The sequence below is a fragment of the Scedosporium apiospermum genome (assembly GCF_000732125.1).
Source record: "Scedosporium apiospermum strain IHEM 14462 chromosome Unknown SEQ_SAPIO_0091, whole genome shotgun sequence".
Lineage (NCBI taxonomy): Eukaryota > Fungi > Ascomycota > Sordariomycetes > Microascales > Microascaceae > Scedosporium > Scedosporium apiospermum.
In genome coordinates, this window is record NW_015971792.1 from 356,482 (window position 1) to 373,608 (window position 17,127).

General features: G+C 50.4%; 5 protein-coding genes across 5 annotated transcripts; 4 read left to right on the forward strand and 1 right to left on the reverse strand.

Moving 5' to 3' along the window:
* Positions 1–303: 303 nt before the first annotated feature.
* SAPIO_CDS4315 (uncharacterized protein) lies at positions 304–5,828 on the forward strand (the record flags this gene model as incomplete). Its single annotated transcript, XM_016786892.1, has 7 exons — positions 304–759; positions 1,095–1,674; positions 1,855–3,038; positions 3,145–4,032; positions 4,240–4,617; positions 4,689–5,154; positions 5,485–5,828. The coding sequence occupies 7 exons, from the start codon at positions 304–306 to the stop codon at positions 5,826–5,828; spliced, it is 4,296 nt and encodes a 1,431-aa protein (XP_016643494.1).
* Positions 5,829–6,117: 289 nt separating this feature from the next.
* SAPIO_CDS4316 (Uncharacterized protein) lies at positions 6,118–8,063 on the forward strand (the record flags this gene model as incomplete). The annotated part of the gene is made up of 4 exons (XM_016786893.1): positions 6,118–6,290; positions 6,362–6,788; positions 6,866–7,699; positions 7,815–8,063. 4 exons carry the CDS (start codon positions 6,118–6,120, stop codon positions 8,061–8,063), a joined length of 1,683 nt encoding a protein of 560 aa, XP_016643495.1.
* A 635-nt stretch (positions 8,064–8,698) lies between these two features.
* SAPIO_CDS4317 (uncharacterized protein) lies at positions 8,699–9,320 on the reverse strand (the record flags this gene model as incomplete). Its single annotated transcript, XM_016786894.1, has 2 exons — positions 8,699–8,793; positions 8,861–9,320. 2 exons carry the CDS (start codon positions 9,318–9,320, stop codon positions 8,699–8,701), a joined length of 555 nt encoding a protein of 184 aa, XP_016643496.1.
* Positions 9,321–11,439: 2,119 nt separating this feature from the next.
* Positions 11,440–12,681, forward strand: SAPIO_CDS4318 (uncharacterized protein; the record flags this gene model as incomplete). The annotated part of the gene is made up of 2 exons (XM_016786895.1): positions 11,440–11,603; positions 11,988–12,681. The coding sequence occupies 2 exons, from the start codon at positions 11,440–11,442 to the stop codon at positions 12,679–12,681; spliced, it is 858 nt and encodes a 285-aa protein (XP_016643497.1).
* Positions 12,682–14,792: 2,111 nt separating this feature from the next.
* Positions 14,793–15,414, forward strand: SAPIO_CDS4319 (uncharacterized protein; the record flags this gene model as incomplete). The annotated part of the gene is made up of 2 exons (XM_016786896.1): positions 14,793–15,081; positions 15,308–15,414. The coding sequence occupies 2 exons, from the start codon at positions 14,793–14,795 to the stop codon at positions 15,412–15,414; spliced, it is 396 nt and encodes a 131-aa protein (XP_016643498.1).
* Positions 15,415–17,127: the final 1,713 nt, after the last annotated feature.

The following is a 17,127-nucleotide window of genomic DNA, read 5'->3' on the forward strand; positions in this document are numbered from 1 at the left end:
ACTTGTACCTCGCCTTGCTTTGTCCTAATTCTTTCAAGGGGACGAGATGATTGCGCCTGGAGTAGCCGGAATCATGTTGCCCTTTATCTCCAACATCACTCCCGCTCTTTGTGCCAAAATTGCCACTCTCCTTGGAGCAGCAGGATGTCTGGACAGAGTTACATCTTGAAGTCTGTGATCAGCCTCGACGACGCAGAATGGAAATTTCAAGTTCCCGGCCTCCCGCGGCCGCAGAAACTAAACGAAAAGGGGTGGGTTAAAAAGGTGTCCATACGAACAGATGCTCGGAAACGTCGACACTCCATGATCCTCACGCTCGAGAAAATCCCAATCAATCGTGCCCTCAAGTCCCATCCTCTCGACCACTTCGTCCTCGTGTCAATCGACCAGTTCCGCCAATTGAAAACCCGACAATCCGATGAAGTTATTCGCGCCGAAGGCCAACTCCAGCCCTCGATATGGTCAGATTGCACCGCCTACGTCACGCGCTTTCTCCGAGAGGGGATATCCATTCAGGGTGTCCATTACAACTTTTATGGACACAGCAACAGCCAGCTGAAGTCCCGATCGTGCTTTCTCCTCGCCGGGCCTAAGGATGAAGTGTCCCGAACCGTCGAGGCGCTGGGCGACTTTAGCAAGATGAAGACGGTCGCGAAGAAGGCGAAAAGGATTGGCCTGCTATTTTCGGCCGCACAAGTCGCGACAACTGTGCCTTACGATCGAGTTGAAGACATTTCTGACGTTGAGAGCCCGGATTATGTCTTTACAGATGGATGCGGATTGATTTCCCCCGGCTTCGCCCGAGACCTGGCGAGGAGGATTAGGATAGTCTTCAGAGACACGCGGTACACGCCTTCGGTTTTTCAAATACGGTACCGAGGATACAAGGGTGTTGTTACAATGGACCCTCGAATGGCAAGAGGAAAGACTTGGCTTAGATTGAGGAAGTCGATGAAGAAATTTAGTGGTGGGAACGACGACTCCTTTGCTGCTGTCGATTACTCGAAAGTATTGATGATCCTGCGAATTTTGCTTTGTCTCGTCTACTTGCATATATATCTGTCCTTGAACGTCTTGCTAACCTCTGTCGTAAGCCTTACACGTACGGTTTTCTCAATGACGAGGCCATCATACTCCTAGAATCCGTCGGTATAGATCGATCGATCCTACTGAGAAAGCAAGATGAACATTTCAACCTTCTCGCCTCCGCCCGTACCGATTTCCGCGCCGCTTTCTGCTTTCTATCATACATAAACAAGCCCCAGCTAGCCGAGAAGGTCCTTATGGAAGGAGTCGAGTCGACGCAGAGCCAGATCAAGAAGTTCGTCAATGCCGAATTCGGCAAGATGTTGAACAAGAAGGAAGAGCAGAAATGCCGCATCTTCGTCCGAAAGTCCCGCTTGCTGTTCGGAGTCTGTGATGCGTGGAACGTCCTCAAGGAAGGGGAGTGCGCTGTCAAGGTCACGATGGAAGGCAACGGTGTTCCCTACGCCCTCAAGAATACCGAAGTCTCCGTCATTCGAAACCCTTGCCTTCATCCAGGAGATTGGCAAAAGTTCAGAGCTGTGGAGGTTGCTGAGTTGGCTCACTTGGTGGATTGTATCGTCTTTCCGACGCGGGGCAGGAGACCTGCTGCCGACATGATGTCTGGAGGCGATCTTGATGGAGACCAATGTAAGTTGCTTTGTGGCCACTTCACCCGCCCGAGCTCCTCCTCAGTGGGTTCCTTCACCGGGTGAGAGCACTGCAATCTTCCCCCAGCGGCGTGCCTCATCGGCCCTCGGGCCAAGATTTAGCGGCTGGGCCTGTGACCCCGTTTTGTCACTTTAGCACTGACGATGCGCGGGGCAATAGTCTTTGTTTGCTGGGACATGGACCTGATCCCCCCAAAGCTCTCCGAGCCCGCTCTGTACCCCGGCGTCCGCGAGCCATTACGCTTCAAGCCCATCACAGACGACGACCGCCTAGTCTATTTTGCAAAGTATACCAATGCATCTCTCGGCCAGGTCAAGAATCTCTACCTCGGTTGGGCTAGGGCAATCGGACCAATGAGTCCCGAATGCCAGGAGCTCAATCGATTGTTCTCTCAGTGCGTCGACGGGAATCGAATCAAGATCCCGGAAAGGTTAAAGACCCCGCCGAATCCACCACCGGATGCACCCCGATTCATCCTTGATGAGCTCCATAGTCGAGCTAAAGAGTCGATACGCCAGCATAACCAAGCGGCAGCACAACAGGACCAAGACTGGGACGGGTATGAGCCCGATGCGGTGGAACTGCTTTTGGCCCATGACGATATCGCCATGTCAGAGTTTGAGGTGTTCAAACTCGCACTCCGATGGTGTCAGCGCAATGAGGGCTCCATCGAGGAATTGCTTCATTTATTTGACTTCAACGCCCTCACCGCGGAAGAGAAGGCATGGGTCATCTGTCGCCTTCCGCCCTCTATCAGCTCGCCAAGCCTCATCATGAACGCCTTATGCTCTTCGAATCTACTTAACGAAAGCGAGCTTAGCCAATACCAGCTAGACATTCCAAGGGTACGATGGAAACGGGTGTACGATTCCGAACGAGGAGATCGACTGGCCACATTCCTGAACGCAGCGACCAAATACCTCGAACTATTCCACCGCAAGCTCATCGTGTTTCGGCCTGACGAAAGGCTCACTCTTGCCATCTATGTCCCCCAGAAAATCGACCGTGCCCAGGACTGCGTCGTGGACGATAAAGTCCGACTCTTTGCCTTTCCGCACTCACAGGGTCACGAGAGACAGAGCCGACTGTCGTTACCTACGAAGATGACGTACCGCCTCTACAGCGATGACAACATTTTCCAGCTGTTTGAGAACGCTCGGAGTAATTCGTGGATCTTTATCTCGCGGCCCGGATCGAATGATAGCGAGTATCGGAACATTGCTGACACTGGTGATAGGAGACGAGCGAAACAAGCAACTATCGATGCAGGGATTAATTTTGAGATACGTGCAAGTATTGCATTGGATAAGTTTAGCAAGGGCCTCCAGAGGCATGTCGGCCGAGTAAACAGATCAAAGGTTTCCGCAGCGGTGAGCCATGGCAATTCCGTATATAGCAGCACCTCGCTGTCCGAGGCGGAGAGACTGATGATGCGTGGACTTATCCTAGGAAATCTACATAATTAGCAATAGAGACGTCAAGTCCATGCAAAACCTCGATCTTTGGCTCGAATACATATCGACCGGCGAGAGGATGCCTCTGGTCCAAGAGACCGTCAAGGATTACACAATACCGAAACTGCATGAGATCCTGTCACCCTCGAACAACCCCCCGAAGTTTCTGGTTCAGATATTGAAGCATCACAAGGTCTCGGTTGTGCAAGACTTGGAAGGAGTTGACGGCTTTCTTCTCGTTTTCAACTCTCTTTTGCAGCTGGATGATAAGGCGACGTTACTTCGCATCTTCGACCACTTACTAGTAAACCTTCACCTCGTTCGCTGTGACCCGATCCTGGCGCTTGATGCCATGGTTGGATTCTTACGGAAGGCTCCATTTCTGGCAATCTGCTTCGGGCGCTTTCCGGACTACGACAAATTCCCCGAAGAGTTGGCTGATGCTATAAGATCATATTTTCCGGTGATCCTTCGAGCATTTATATTGGCTGCAAACGACGCGAGCGAATTCGTGGTCGAACCCTTCAAAGCAATGCTCGCAAGGGTCCCGGACGGAATGATGCTAATGAGAGAGTTTTCCGAGCTCGTGAGGCTCGCCTCGTTGACAGTTCGCTCGGTAGAACTAGTCATGGATCTCCTCCTTGCGTGCCTTGAGCCCGAGAGCGAGCGCGTTCTCTCAGCTGCCCCAGAAGTCACGCACCATTTCGTCAGGAACATGATTGCTATCGCCTTGGATCACGTCGGAGAAGCATCAGAACCCACGAAAAAGCCGAGGAGATATCTGCAACTGCGACCGACTGACAAGGAGGAAGATGGATATCCCATTATAGAAGTGACGTTTCGCATTGACGCTCCCGGCGGAACGCCAGAGCGTTCTTCCCACGTTCGTTTTACAGCATCGAGCTTACCAACTAATGTCTTACTTGGGAAAAGAGTTGAGATTGATGCCTTGGTCACACATTCGGAGCAAGGACTCGCAAGGTTCCAGTGCTTCCATCCTCTCCCCCTCTTCTTCCAAGACTGTTCTTGGGACCTTGAAGACTGCGGTCCCTTTGTGACGACGAAGACAACTTTTGACGCTGTACTTCAGTTTGCTACCGAACGGGAGCAGTGTTGTCAGGTGGCATCTTCCATTCTAGGCATGCCGTCTAGTGGCCTCGATCTAGAGGTCGACCTTGGAAACGGATGGCACCCTTTAGAGAAATTGAACGACAGCCAGAACGCTGCCATTCAAGCCGCTCTTGTGCATTCACTGATGTGCCTCTGGGGTCCACCTGGAACGGGGAAAACGGAGACAATCGTGGAAACCATATGTGCCCTACAAGAAGCCCATAAGGGCGCCAGAATCCTTGTGACTGCCCCGACGCACAACGCCGTAGACAACGCAATGCGGAGATATATTCAACGTATGAAGGAGCGATCACACACAGGCGGTTTGCGCGCACTTCCATTGCGTGTCTCTACCGAGGTAGGCTCAACAACAACAGTGACATTTCTTGAGATCTCTGTATAAATGCTAATACATTTGGATCTAAACAGGTTCGCAAAGTAGCAGAAGATCTTCGCGGCTATACATGCGACGCAATGGCCGAAAAAGAAGTCCACTCCGACTACAAAGCCATGAACGAGGCGCGAAAAAGAGTAAAAGAATCAAAGATGATATTCACGACTTGCATTGGTGCAGGAGTTGGGCTTTTACGCTCGGAGAATTTCGAAATCATCATCATCGACGAGGCGTCTCAGCAGACGGAAGCCGCGTCTTTAGTGCCGCTGGTAAAGGGTTGTGGGAAGGTGATATTAGTAGGCGACCATGTGCAATTGAGGCCTACGGTTCAACAGCATGCGGTTGCTGTTGGATTTGATGTGTCCCTCTTCGAGAGACTCTACAAGGAGCGAGGGACACCGCGAGACGAGACTGAAGATACTCAAGATGACGTCCACCACCGCACCAGCGGGATCCAGCGACTTATGTTGGATACGCAGTACCGAATGCATCCTGAGATATGTGAGTTTAGCTCACGTGAATTCTACGAGGGCAGGTTGAAAACGGGTATTTCCCCGGCTTCTCGACCCTTGTTTGCGTCTGAGTTTCCATGGCCCCAAGCTTCCTCTCCTCTATTTATATCCGGCGACTCACCACATTCAATGATTGACTACAAGAGGATGATCTTTATCGAGTGCGGAGCAAAAGAAAAACCCGGCCAAAAATCAAAGGAAAACGAAGGCCAAGCGCAACTCTGTGCCCACGTCTGCAGATTACTCACTTCGCCCTCTTCGACGAGCCACGATGGAGGGCAACGACGCAACGTAACGAAAGACACACAGTCAATTGCAGTCTTGACGCCCTACACGCGCCAGGCGGACCTCTTAAAGCGCCTTACATCTGGCTTCTCTGGGATCGAGGTTTCAAGCATCGACGGCTTCCAGGGTCGTGAGGCAGATATTGTTGTCTTCGTAACTGTGCGATGTAATGACCATCGGGAGATTGGCTTTCTGAAAGACTTGAGGAGGATGAACGTCGCGCTGACGCGGGCGAGGGCTGGGCTGATTGTTATTGGGCATAGAGGGACGTTGACTGAGGGGACGTCGGATCCTGAGAGTGCCGAGATGTGGAAGCGTCTCCTCGATAGCCTGACCCACGTGGTGATTGAACTAGAAGACGGCAAACAGGGGCCATAGGTAAATTGGATAAGTAGAAATACAAATGCAATACACCACATCCTTGGCCCATGGCCCTAAGATCCAATATAATGCAAGCCAGATCACGTCAAGGCTACTTCTGGCTAGGTGGTTGGCCTCCTGCATATGAGTGATGAAGAGATGCCTCCATGGTATTTTCATGACAATCGCAGCGTATTACTTAAATCAAAGAATCCGTCGGTGCAGAACGTTGGGAAATGCAAGTGAAGCGCTAGTCCCAGCATCAAGGCGGTTTTGCCCGAAATCTGCTTACGACCAGGACCTCAAAATGATGGATTCCTCTCATGATAAGACACCCAAGGACGGAGAGTTGGCGGATGTTACACCAGCGTTGGAAGAGGTACAGACGGACGATGGAACAGGACAAGAACAACTCCGCCGTCACCGATGGCCTTCGCTTTCCACTGTCATTTACGTCCTCGTGTGGGTGGTCATGACAGGGTGGGTTACATCCCTCCAACTCCCAGTGCCCCTCTGCCGGATCTCACTCATTAATACTCCATGTGCTACAGCTGGTGGATTGCAGGACTCATCCTCCATCGCCATGATCTCGGGTGGCTTATTCCATTCTTAGTCTGGCTTGGCCTCTCTATCAGGATCTTCACTCTGGTCTTTCCCTTGAACCTGGCACAAAATGTGCTTCCGCTGCTCCCAACTCGGAAGATCTCTTCTGCCATTGACAGCATTCAGCCTCGTTACCGATTGGCTTTCCTCGCACTTCTAACTCTAGCAGTCGTCCTGGCGGGCACATTCGGCACCCAAGAGACGCCAAGCAACACTCGCGCGGACCGTGCCGTCAGCTTATTCGGTTTGGCTGTCTTCCTGACTATGTTCTGGGTAACGTCGAGGAATCGCAAAGAGATCAGTTGGCGGGCTGTTCTCATGGGAATTTTAAGTCAGTTCCTGCTCGGGCTCTTTGTCCTTCGAACGAAAGCCGGAGTATGGCCGCCCCGTAAACCCCAATAGTTGTCCATCTTCACCTCTTAACGGACTTACTACTGACGCTTCCGACATAGTACGACATTTTCAACTTCCTCGGCTTCCTAGCCAAAAGCCTTCTGGCATTCTCCGGCGAAGCGACCACCTTCCTCACAAGCGCCTCAGCCGTCTCCTCGGGCTGGTTCCTCATCGTCGTCCTCCCACCCATGATCTTCTTCGTCTCCTTCATCCAGCTGCTCCACCACTGGGGCTGGATCCAATGGCTCGTCGGCAAATTCGCTGCCGTGTTCTACTGCCTCATGGGGATCTCGGGCGCCGAAGCCGTAGCGGCCGCTGCGTCTCCGTTCCTGGGTCAGGGAGAGGCCGCGGTCTTGATAAAGACGTTTTTGCCGCTTCTTACGGCGGCGGAGATGCATCAGGTTATGACGTCGGGGTTTGCGACTATTGCGGGGAGCGTTCTCTCGGCGTACATTGGTCTCGGGATTGATCCCTTGGCGCTCGTGTCTTCGTGCGTCATGAGCATTCCGGCTGCTGTTACGATTTCGAAGCTCCGCTACCCTGAGACAGAAGAGCCCCTCACAAAGGGTGTTAGTCGTATTAGAGTGCCGGAGGATGAGGAAGGCAAGGCGTTCAACTCGCTCCACGCCGTCGCTAAGGGATCTTGGACAGGTATCAAAATTGCTGGCATGGTTGTTGCTAGCGTCCTCTGCATTCTTGCCCTTCTCGCCTTGACGAACGGCCTCCTCTCTTGGTGGGGCAGTTACCTGAATATCGACGACCTTAGTGTCCAGCTCATCGTCGGGTATATATTCTATCCTATCGCCTTTTTGCTGGGAGTTGAGAGGAACGGCGATCTTCTCAAAGTTGCCCAGTTAATTGGGATCAAAGTGGTCACCAATGAGTTTGTAGCAGTGAGTAGATACGCTCCATTGATACAGTCTCATTCTGTTCTTCTTCTCTTCTTTCTGTATCTTGTTCTTTTTCTCAAGTCTCGCCTACGAAGCTAACACGAATCATCGATGACAGTACGCCGAACTGACACAAAATGCCACCTACGCACCACTATCGCCGCGCTCGCGCCTCATCGCGATGTATGCCCTCTGCGGCTTCGGCAACATCAGCGCCGTCGGGGTGCAGATGGGGGCTTTGTCACAGCTGGCTCCCGGACGTACAGGGACTGTCACGCAAGTTGCTGCATCGGCGTTGATCTCGGGTGTGTTTGCCACTTTAACGTCGGCCAGCATTGCCGGCATGTTGATGGTTGACAGGGAGTAGAGTTTGATTTGACAAGAATTGCAGGCTTGCCGATCCCGTGCATCTAAGTATTTAAAAACCACACTTCTCCTTACGCAGAAAATTCCCTTACAGCATCGTATATGGGAGCCCGCAGCTGAGGGTGGGGAGTTGGGACTCGGAAGGTTGGGTCTCGGTCCACGGCTAAGATGTAACTAAAGTGCCTATGCCTGGGGGCGCGTGAGGATGCCATCTTTGCTCCTTTGATGGCAATTTATTTATTACGTATTTAGAATTCCATCTTTCGCCATTTGATCGAATCCCAATGCCACCAAGGCGTTGACTCTGAAGTATAGAGTCGGTCATAAGACCAGCCGATCCCAGGTCTTGAAGTGTTTCCGCGCCATGGCCGAATCTTTTCCATCGCATCCCAATAGTTATCGATTTATTATGATGTTCTAGGGCCACGGATGGCTTCAATTTTGATTGAATCAGAGGAGTAGGTATTAAATTCGAAAATTACCCCTTGGCTCCGTTCGAGAAGTCCATCCCAATAACCGGTTTAAGGCCAAACTCCCCCTCCCCCATTGGAAGCTCGGAACGGACACCAAGAGCGCGCCTGGAGCTCCGTCGTATTCTAGTAACACTTCAACGCAGATCTAGATTCCAAGAAACCTCTAGGACATTGGTAGGAGGCCCACGTAGAAAAAGAAAAGGGCGATGTCCCAGATCAACATCAGGAGGGATATGCCCAAGAGCACATGAGTCATTCCTAATTAAATTAAAGTCAATATTATATCGAACTCTCCCGGAAAATGAAGAAATAAGAGGACCATTACCTCGGACGGCTTCATCGTCAATCGGATCGTCATCTAATTTTTCCCTTAGGAATGAAATGATGAGTGCGTGCACAAATGCAGAAGCTTTAGGTACAGAGGCGACCAGGCCGCGCATATTGGCATGGTTGGGCTGTCCTTCGGGCCCTCCAAGATACCAACACAAGATACCCATGAGGAAGGCGTAGGTACTAGTCAAGCCACCAACAGCCACAAGGTAGCCTAGGGACTTGGAGGACATGTAATAGGCGACAAGGCTGAATGTGACCGCGGGGACGACATTGGCGACGAGTATGCAAAAGACGGCTGGATCTGCAGATCCTGCAAGTTTCAAATCCAGCACAAGCACGCAGATCCAGGCAACTATATTAACCAAGCCTGTAAGCAACGTCGCAACGCTGAGCAAAACGAGAACGTTGTTACGGCTGTACTGAGGGAAACGGCGAAGGCAAGGTTGAGCCATTGTGTGGATCTTGTCGGTCAGTGTAGTTCCGCTCAGCTCTGATAGTTGAAGGCGATTAACTCTTGAGAAATACTGGATACTAAGAAATTTGTGCGTTTCTTATTCGCACACACGAGAACAAGTCCATTTTTATAAAGTTTCAAGATATTCATCACATGCCATAGTTGGTTTCTTCTCTTGTGCCTGGCAGATGTCAACGTCAAGCTTTGAGTTCAGCCCCAAAACGACGGGCAAGACACGCAGCCCTTGCCTGCAATTATTAGGTTGGTGACATGAGCCCTAGAAACCTCAAATCTTCCTGGAACATGTGATGGGGATAAACCCACCCATAGCTCGTGAGGGAAAGACTTTCGCGTATCAAGGGATCCAAGAGCCGTGGCTAGGGAGGAAATGAAGGAAAGAGAAATAAGAGAAAAGAGGTTTCCAAAGAAAACACAAACAGAAGGGTTCAAATCTTTCGGTTCCGAGTGCTCGTGATATGGTGCACCAGAAGGCATCTCCTTCCAGGGAGACGTCAGTTGCCATCAAAGTTGACACCCTCAGGAGCGCTCGGGGCGATCGAGAGAAGGCAAAACAATCAGATTGATGGTTGTCCACGCCAAGATGAGCCTACTGACCGAGGACAACTTCAAAAGACAGTGAAAGCCTTTGCGATGTAATTAAATCGTGGAAGGGAAAAGCGTTATACAAGGAGCTGTGAGCTTTTCCACCGCAACATGACAACCACGCGTAAAATACAGCCACTATAAAACCGATAGGACCTCGGCAAACGCATTTTTTACATCTCCCCAATACACCCCCGGTTCCTGGGGAGATAACTGATTTTCACGATGGGGTCGAAACTAGCTGACGAATCGTCATCAATGATTATCCTAGAAATTTACAGAAAGATGGTCGTCGCATTTGGCGACTGGAAAAGTTTTGTCCAACCCAGAACACCCACACCACAAGTTCTCCACGGGATCCCTTGCAACATTGAAGATTTTGTCCGAGTTTAGAGCGGTCGATGTTCGTGGGAAGGTTGTGGCTATGCTTCATGCGCCTGCAAAAATTGTGTGGCACAGCCGAACATCATTGATACATTTCGTGGGTGGCGCTGCAAAGGCGGCGCCCACTGAAACGCCCGTCTCGTCTCGAGATAACTTTTTCAGTTTGTGCTGAGCACTGAGCGTCCGGTCCCCCGTTCCCGTACATCTTGGGGCACAACCGGATCTCCAAGAAATTTTATCTCACCAATACGATATGCGACAAGCGTGCGACTATTCTAGCATGCAGGAAAACGTGAAATCCTCCTCCACATCCTCATTGACCAGGCGGATTGCCAATACTCCGGACTCCTTCTCGTAACATCCGTTCGCTGGCGGCATGAAGATTCTTGCTAAATATACTGTTGCGAACAATAATCTCGCAAAATGCGAGCATCCCACCGAGGTCTGGGCCTCCGAATGCCCAACTTGCCGAGCTCTCCGTGCCGTTGCAGTCCTCTTCTGCGAGATACAATGTCATCAGACGGGGGACTGGGACCCAACTGAGATTTGTCATAGTCTTCTTATGAAGAGGAGTCGCTTGCAGGCTGACCTCAAAGAGAGGCTAGAGTCGATACCGGATACTACGGTTGTCACGCGACTGCCCCTTCTTTCCGCGTATTCTCTGTTACGTTCCACTCCCGACAAGTCTTCAATCCAAGATCTGGAGAGCATCGGCGTGTCCGTACGACGAAGTGTTACGTTTCTACTCTCGTCAAAAGGTGGGTCGCTCTTTTTTTCAACAGCTGGGCAAGGTTGCTTACTCGAGTGTAGCTCTGAAGGATGCCCAGCGCGCATTCCTACTGCGATCTTGGATACACAACAGTGTTGCCAAAAGCGGCGGGGACATCTACAGTGTTATTCCAACGGAACTGTCACTAAACCAGGTCGTTCCCGACCGAGCTTTCCCAACTCGAATCCTGGAGATCACGTCTATGGCCTCATGGCATCCCACAACGTGGTTCCCGGGGCATCTTAATGCTGTCAAGCTGTGGACTCCGCCGCCCGGGTCAGAGGGGAAATACGTGGCGTTAAGCCATCGATGGGAAACTAACGACAATCTGCACATCAATTTGCACCTTACCACGGCTACCATGTCGTCGCTGGAGTCCGGAGTTCCCATCGCCTCGCTCTCGAGGACATACCAAAAGGCCTTGCGGCTCACGGCTACGCTTGGCGTCCGCTACCTCTGGATTGATGCGCTCTGCATCTTGCAGGATAGTGACGAGGATTGGCTACAAGAGTCGCCGAAAATGGCGTCTGTCTACCACAACTGCATCTTCTCCATTTCTATCCATCCATCGGGAGATATATTCCGTCGTTATTACTTTGGAAAACGGAAGGGTCAATCGGGCACGTTTAGGCAAGATGTATGTGAAAGCCTGCTGAGTCGTCGAGGTTGGGTATTTCAAGAGCGACTTTTGGCCCCTAGGACCCTTCATCTTACGTCCCGTGACATCTTCGTGGAAGATGCATCTGGAGTACTGTCGATAGCCGAGGACGGGTATCTAACTCGGCCATTGTTATACGACCCTCTTCTTGACAATAAGCTCAACTTGGAAGACTTGTTTAGGTCAAGCGCAGAATGGTACCATCTTATTGAAAAATATAGTGCGTGCGACCTGACATTCCAATGCGACAGGCTCCCTGCTATTGAAGGCCTGGCCAGGTATTGCGGCGAAAGGAACTGCGACATGGGGACATACGTTTCAGGACTGTGGGAGAATTCGGTCCACCAAGGATTACTCTGGATCCTTGGCCAATGCCCGTCCCAAGAGGTTCCCAAAGACCCCAGGGGTAGGCCGCCTGCCCCGACCTGGTCTTGGGGGCGGTGGTGTGGTAGAATCCACTATCCTCGAGATCTGTCTTCGACTTCTCCTGTACTGCGGCTCGTCGATGACCCGCCTCTACAGTCACCTCCGTTTTGGGAAGGGAATGAGACCCTAGCTCTGGAGGCCCCAGTCTGCGAGCCCAGGGGTAATACAGCTGTCAAGCTACCCCGTAATATCATGTTCGCGCACTATCCTCAAAATTCAACGCCACTCTACTACGTTCCGAATGACCCTCTCAAAGTCTTGATACTCGATAACGAGGAGCGAAGCAAAGTCGCGCTGGGCAACGTTCTTCTCGCTTTTGTCGCCAAGAATGAGGTGAAGGAATATCTTTACGACGACAACCATGATACATTTCTTGAGAAGGTGACTTGCCGGAGCTATTTTCTGCTCTTGAAGCCGGTTGCTAGCAAGCCCGACCACTACCGACGGATAGGGCTGGGGTGGGAATTCGTCACATCCACGGTCAATAAAAGGCGACGACAGAGGATATTCCTAAGTTAGTTATAATGCAATAATTTGCCCTTCTACATTCTAGCGGTTAAGACCTTTGTAAAACTTGGGCGTCAGACTGCCTGAGAGGCCGTAGCAACTCTTGAAAAGTTACTCGGAGAGAAGAATTCGCGGTGAACGACTGAATCGAATAGTTTCGAGCAACGGTTACTTACATACCCACACTAACCAAGGACAGCTCTAGCTCGTAGGACTAGAGCCTGGAGAAAACACGTGATCCTGTCCGTCACCTATTTAAGGGCAGTGTAGGCTGTTTGTCTTGTTGGATTGAGCTGCTCGGCTCCGATAAAATACTAGATACTGAAATCACAACCCTGGAGAGCGTGGACAAGCCTACTATTGGCGCTTCCTATAAATCGAGTTACCTACATATTTTAAGTGTCTTTGCTGAGAATGTGGTATGTCTAGGCTGTCTGTAGATTGGCATCCTCGCCGTTGAAGCCGAGTCCATCCACTTCGGTCGAATCCTTTACAGGAAGTTCAAGGGAAGCAAGCAACATCCCGCCTCATTTGAATCGTACCCAGCTCTAACGCGTCCTGTTTCCTAGGTTCTTCTTTTTGGCTATTAAGATTTGATGAGTGGTGTTGGCCTTCCATTCTTCCCGCCGGCCGGGGCAACGGGTTACACCCCGCGAGGCATTCAGAGGACAGGATTGCTAAGGAGCAAGGCGATTTTCGGGGGCCAAGGCACAATTGACGGGTGACTCGCCCCGGGCAGCAAACATTTCCTTCTCTTCAAAGGGTCCAGATCGGGACCCGAGGACAGTTCGTGACTTCCGAAATAGTAAACCCTGTTACCAGGGGACTCAAGCAAGCATCCCATCCAGATCTAAGTCCTATTTTAGGCTCCAATATTGGATGGGAGACGACGGGAAAGCGTAACAAGGTTCACCTCGGCGTTGACACGCATAAACCTGGATAGTCGTTCTTTCTCTTACTCACCCCGCCGAGGGCGTGAGCCCTGAGAGATGATAGTTAGCGTCTCCGTGGAATGAGACACCCCCTCTGCCACAGTTAGGAGCGAGGTGAGAAACACTACGTATCAATGGATCCAAGAGCCATGGCAGCCAATAGAGGCGAGGAAAAGAAGGGGAAAGATATAGAAGACACGTCTCTAGGGAAAGCATGAACAGAAGAATTTAGTCCCCCCAATTCGGAAAGCTCGTGATATCGCGTTCAAGCGGCCCTGTTGTCCCTGCCTGATTTTCTAGAGCTCATTTCGATGCCCACCAAGCTAAGACTTGTATAGAATGGCTGCCTTTCTCGCCATTTGGGATTTGCTGGAGCTACTACTGTGGGTCTAGGATACCCATTGTCATTATTTTATGTAGTGCTCGGTTCCTTTCGAGTCGAAACATCGTTGGAAGCCCTTAAGCTCTTCGGTGTCACATGATAGATGATAGATTGAAAAGCAATACGCCGAAACACTCATATCAATGGCCAATTGACGTTTCAATCTGAGCACTGGTTACAAATATGATCTGGAGTTATAACGGCCACAGTAGGTTGCGATAATTCACAAATGCTATTGATGGGAAGAGATGTTTAGAGTGTCATCTAGCGGGTTTGGCAAGGGCCAAGTTTCTTTGCGCAATGGCAAACTGTACCTGAGGTTTGGCTGAGGCTTTCGTTCGGGCCCTCAGAAGTATGACCATCCGCTTCGTAATGAACTTGATTTTCATCAGTGGAATAAACTACATTCTTCTCTTACTGCTCACCTTCGAACTACACACTAGATGTCAGTTCTAGACTGAGCTTTAAGGAGAGACGATAGGCGAGAAAAGAGTGGCTGGTCTCACCGGTTCGAGTCCGTCCATGCCTCTGGGCTCACAGGGTAGTCTTCCTAGGAGTTTACCTCCCCATCCGTTTGTATTAGATCGCATGGTTGATTTTGCAGAACATCTGATTTAGGCGACTAGGCACAAAGAAGAAACTAACTTGGGCATGTGATGAATAGCCTGGAACTTTTAAAAGCAGACGTATTTCCATATGCGTGAATAAGCAACGCACAAATTCCCCAGCCTCCCATATTTTCTCAAGAGTTCATCGTCTACGATCATTACAACTGAATACAACGATATCGAACCGATACGATCGACACAATGTATACTGAACCAGCCCTGGCCCGTTTCCCCGAGTATGGCACTTATACCGCTTTGCTCGCCGGTGCAACGTTCCTTGTGTTCGGCTTCGATTCAGTTGCCTACCTCTCCTCAGTCCTGCTACGGTTAAAATTGGAGGGATCTGCAGATCCATTCATCTTTTGCATCCTCGTCGCCAATGCACTCCCCGCGCTCACATTCGGCTTTGTCGCCTACCACATACCCTCCAAGTCCCTAGGCTGCCTTGTGGCCATCGGCGCCTTTGTTCGTACCTATTTCTTCCTCACGGGTATTTCTTGGTGGTTTCTTGGGCCGGAAGGGCAATCCAATCATGCTGAAATGTGCAGCTTGATCGTTTTGTCGCCTCATTGGGCCATGTTGGTGGATGGCTTCATCATGGTCTTCCTCTCAGAAAGAAGAAGGAATGGTTCAATTGATGATTACATCCAAGGTAATTCTACTCCTACTTCCCTTCTCTTCTTGGAAAGTTGACATAATATTGACCTTGGCTTAAGTGTGGACTCTGGTGGTCTTGTTAATAGCCCTTATCGCTGTGGTCATCTACAGTCGCTCTTTCATTGGTCACTGGATGCCTACCGCCGAAGACCTGGAGGTATTTTAGCCTCTAGATCTGTATTGAAAATATTAACGGAAGATCATGCAGCTTCCCGCGGGCTCCTAGTGTCCGTTTCTAGCTTCTACGTAATGGAATGTCCATGGTTTTACATCTGTCATCAGGAGGTACTTCTAAAAGGAAACCAACCAATCGGTAATCTCTAATTTGACACCTGCTGCTCTGATTTAATCACAGTTGAGACCCTCTAGCATATTAAATTAATAGATCTTGGAATGCGGTTGGAGAGGTTCGGTCGAACCCACATAGCACTGCAAGGCAAGGGAAGAGCTCCACGTGTAAAGGGATCCAAGAGTCGTGGCTAGCAAGGACAGAAGGCAAGGAGGAATAAGAAAGCGCTGTCACTAAAGAGGCCACGAACAAAGGTATTTAATTCCTCTAATTTGGAAGGTTTGTGATGCTGTGTTAAAGCGGTGCTTTGTGGTGTCCCATTTCCGCAGAGACGCTTGTTACCATGTCTCAAAGTTCACCCCTCAGGAAGCGCTCTGGGAGATCGAGAGAAGGCACAACAGCCAGATTAATGTGTCCACATTGTGACAACTACATGTAAAATACAGCTATTATAAAACGCATGATTCCTGCACAAACTTGCTTTTTTTACCTATTCACAATACAATGCCAGTTCGTGAAGGGGTCGTTGATTTGCACGATGGAGTCGGAACTGACAACACAGGACACAGAAGACCACCTACGACAGATGGTCGAAGGAGGTATACCTGCTGATGTGCTCGAGCGCGCTGACTGACGAAACGTCATCAGTGATTATCTCAGTAAACAATGGACATCTATGATGGTATGTCAGGCCAAACACACACAGGACCTCCCCTCCTGTGAGGAACTCCTTGCCTATTGGGTCATACTTGAGCGCAGGCACCTGCCCAAGACCATGGTCAATCATCTTGCCAAGCTCGGACAACTCAGACGGTCAGACGATAAGCCCATCACTACCCGCTGTTAAAACGGCGTCACTCAATGGTCGATCCAATGCGCATTTCAGCTCTGTCTAGGCCAGACAGCTCCCAAAAGAACTTGCCTTTCCCCGCCATCCAGCTTCTGTATACAAAGTTGGTGTTATTCCTGCCGTGGAAGACTTGACGGGCTCCCAATAGAGAACCAACGGATAGGAGCGGTATTGGTCATGCACATGCATTCCATTTCCTATCCATCTACTTATTTCACTTCCCCTTGCCCTACGCTCGCTCCGCCTGCTCTGTCTCTAGGCCTCCCAATTCCGGAATCCAATAACTTGGAGGCTTGCAGTGAAGCCATTCAGGAGGATATAAAACAAGAGCAGATAGCAACCCTACAAATTAGCGCGGTGCCTCTCGCCACCGAATATAGCAGTATCGTAACGCGATATTGAAGACTAGAAGGACGAGCACCTCGCCCGCACCCACGACGGGCTTACCGTCGATGTTGGGGTCGGAGCCCAAAGAGAGAGAATAACACCGACTTGTAGTACTGGAAGTGCGTTAGCGGGTCGTATATGCTTGGAGCGGCTGATGGCTAGCGTTGATCTTACCTTGTATACTTCTTTCGAATCGTTTCGGTCCACATAACGACTAGTAACTGTAGTATACAGCTCCTGAAATTGACGAGTATATACTTCTAATGTGCCCCGCGAATTGATATTATAATTCGCGCAGACGAAAAGGAAGAAGTCCATCATCGTTTCTCGGCTTAGATTTATGAGCGTCTGCT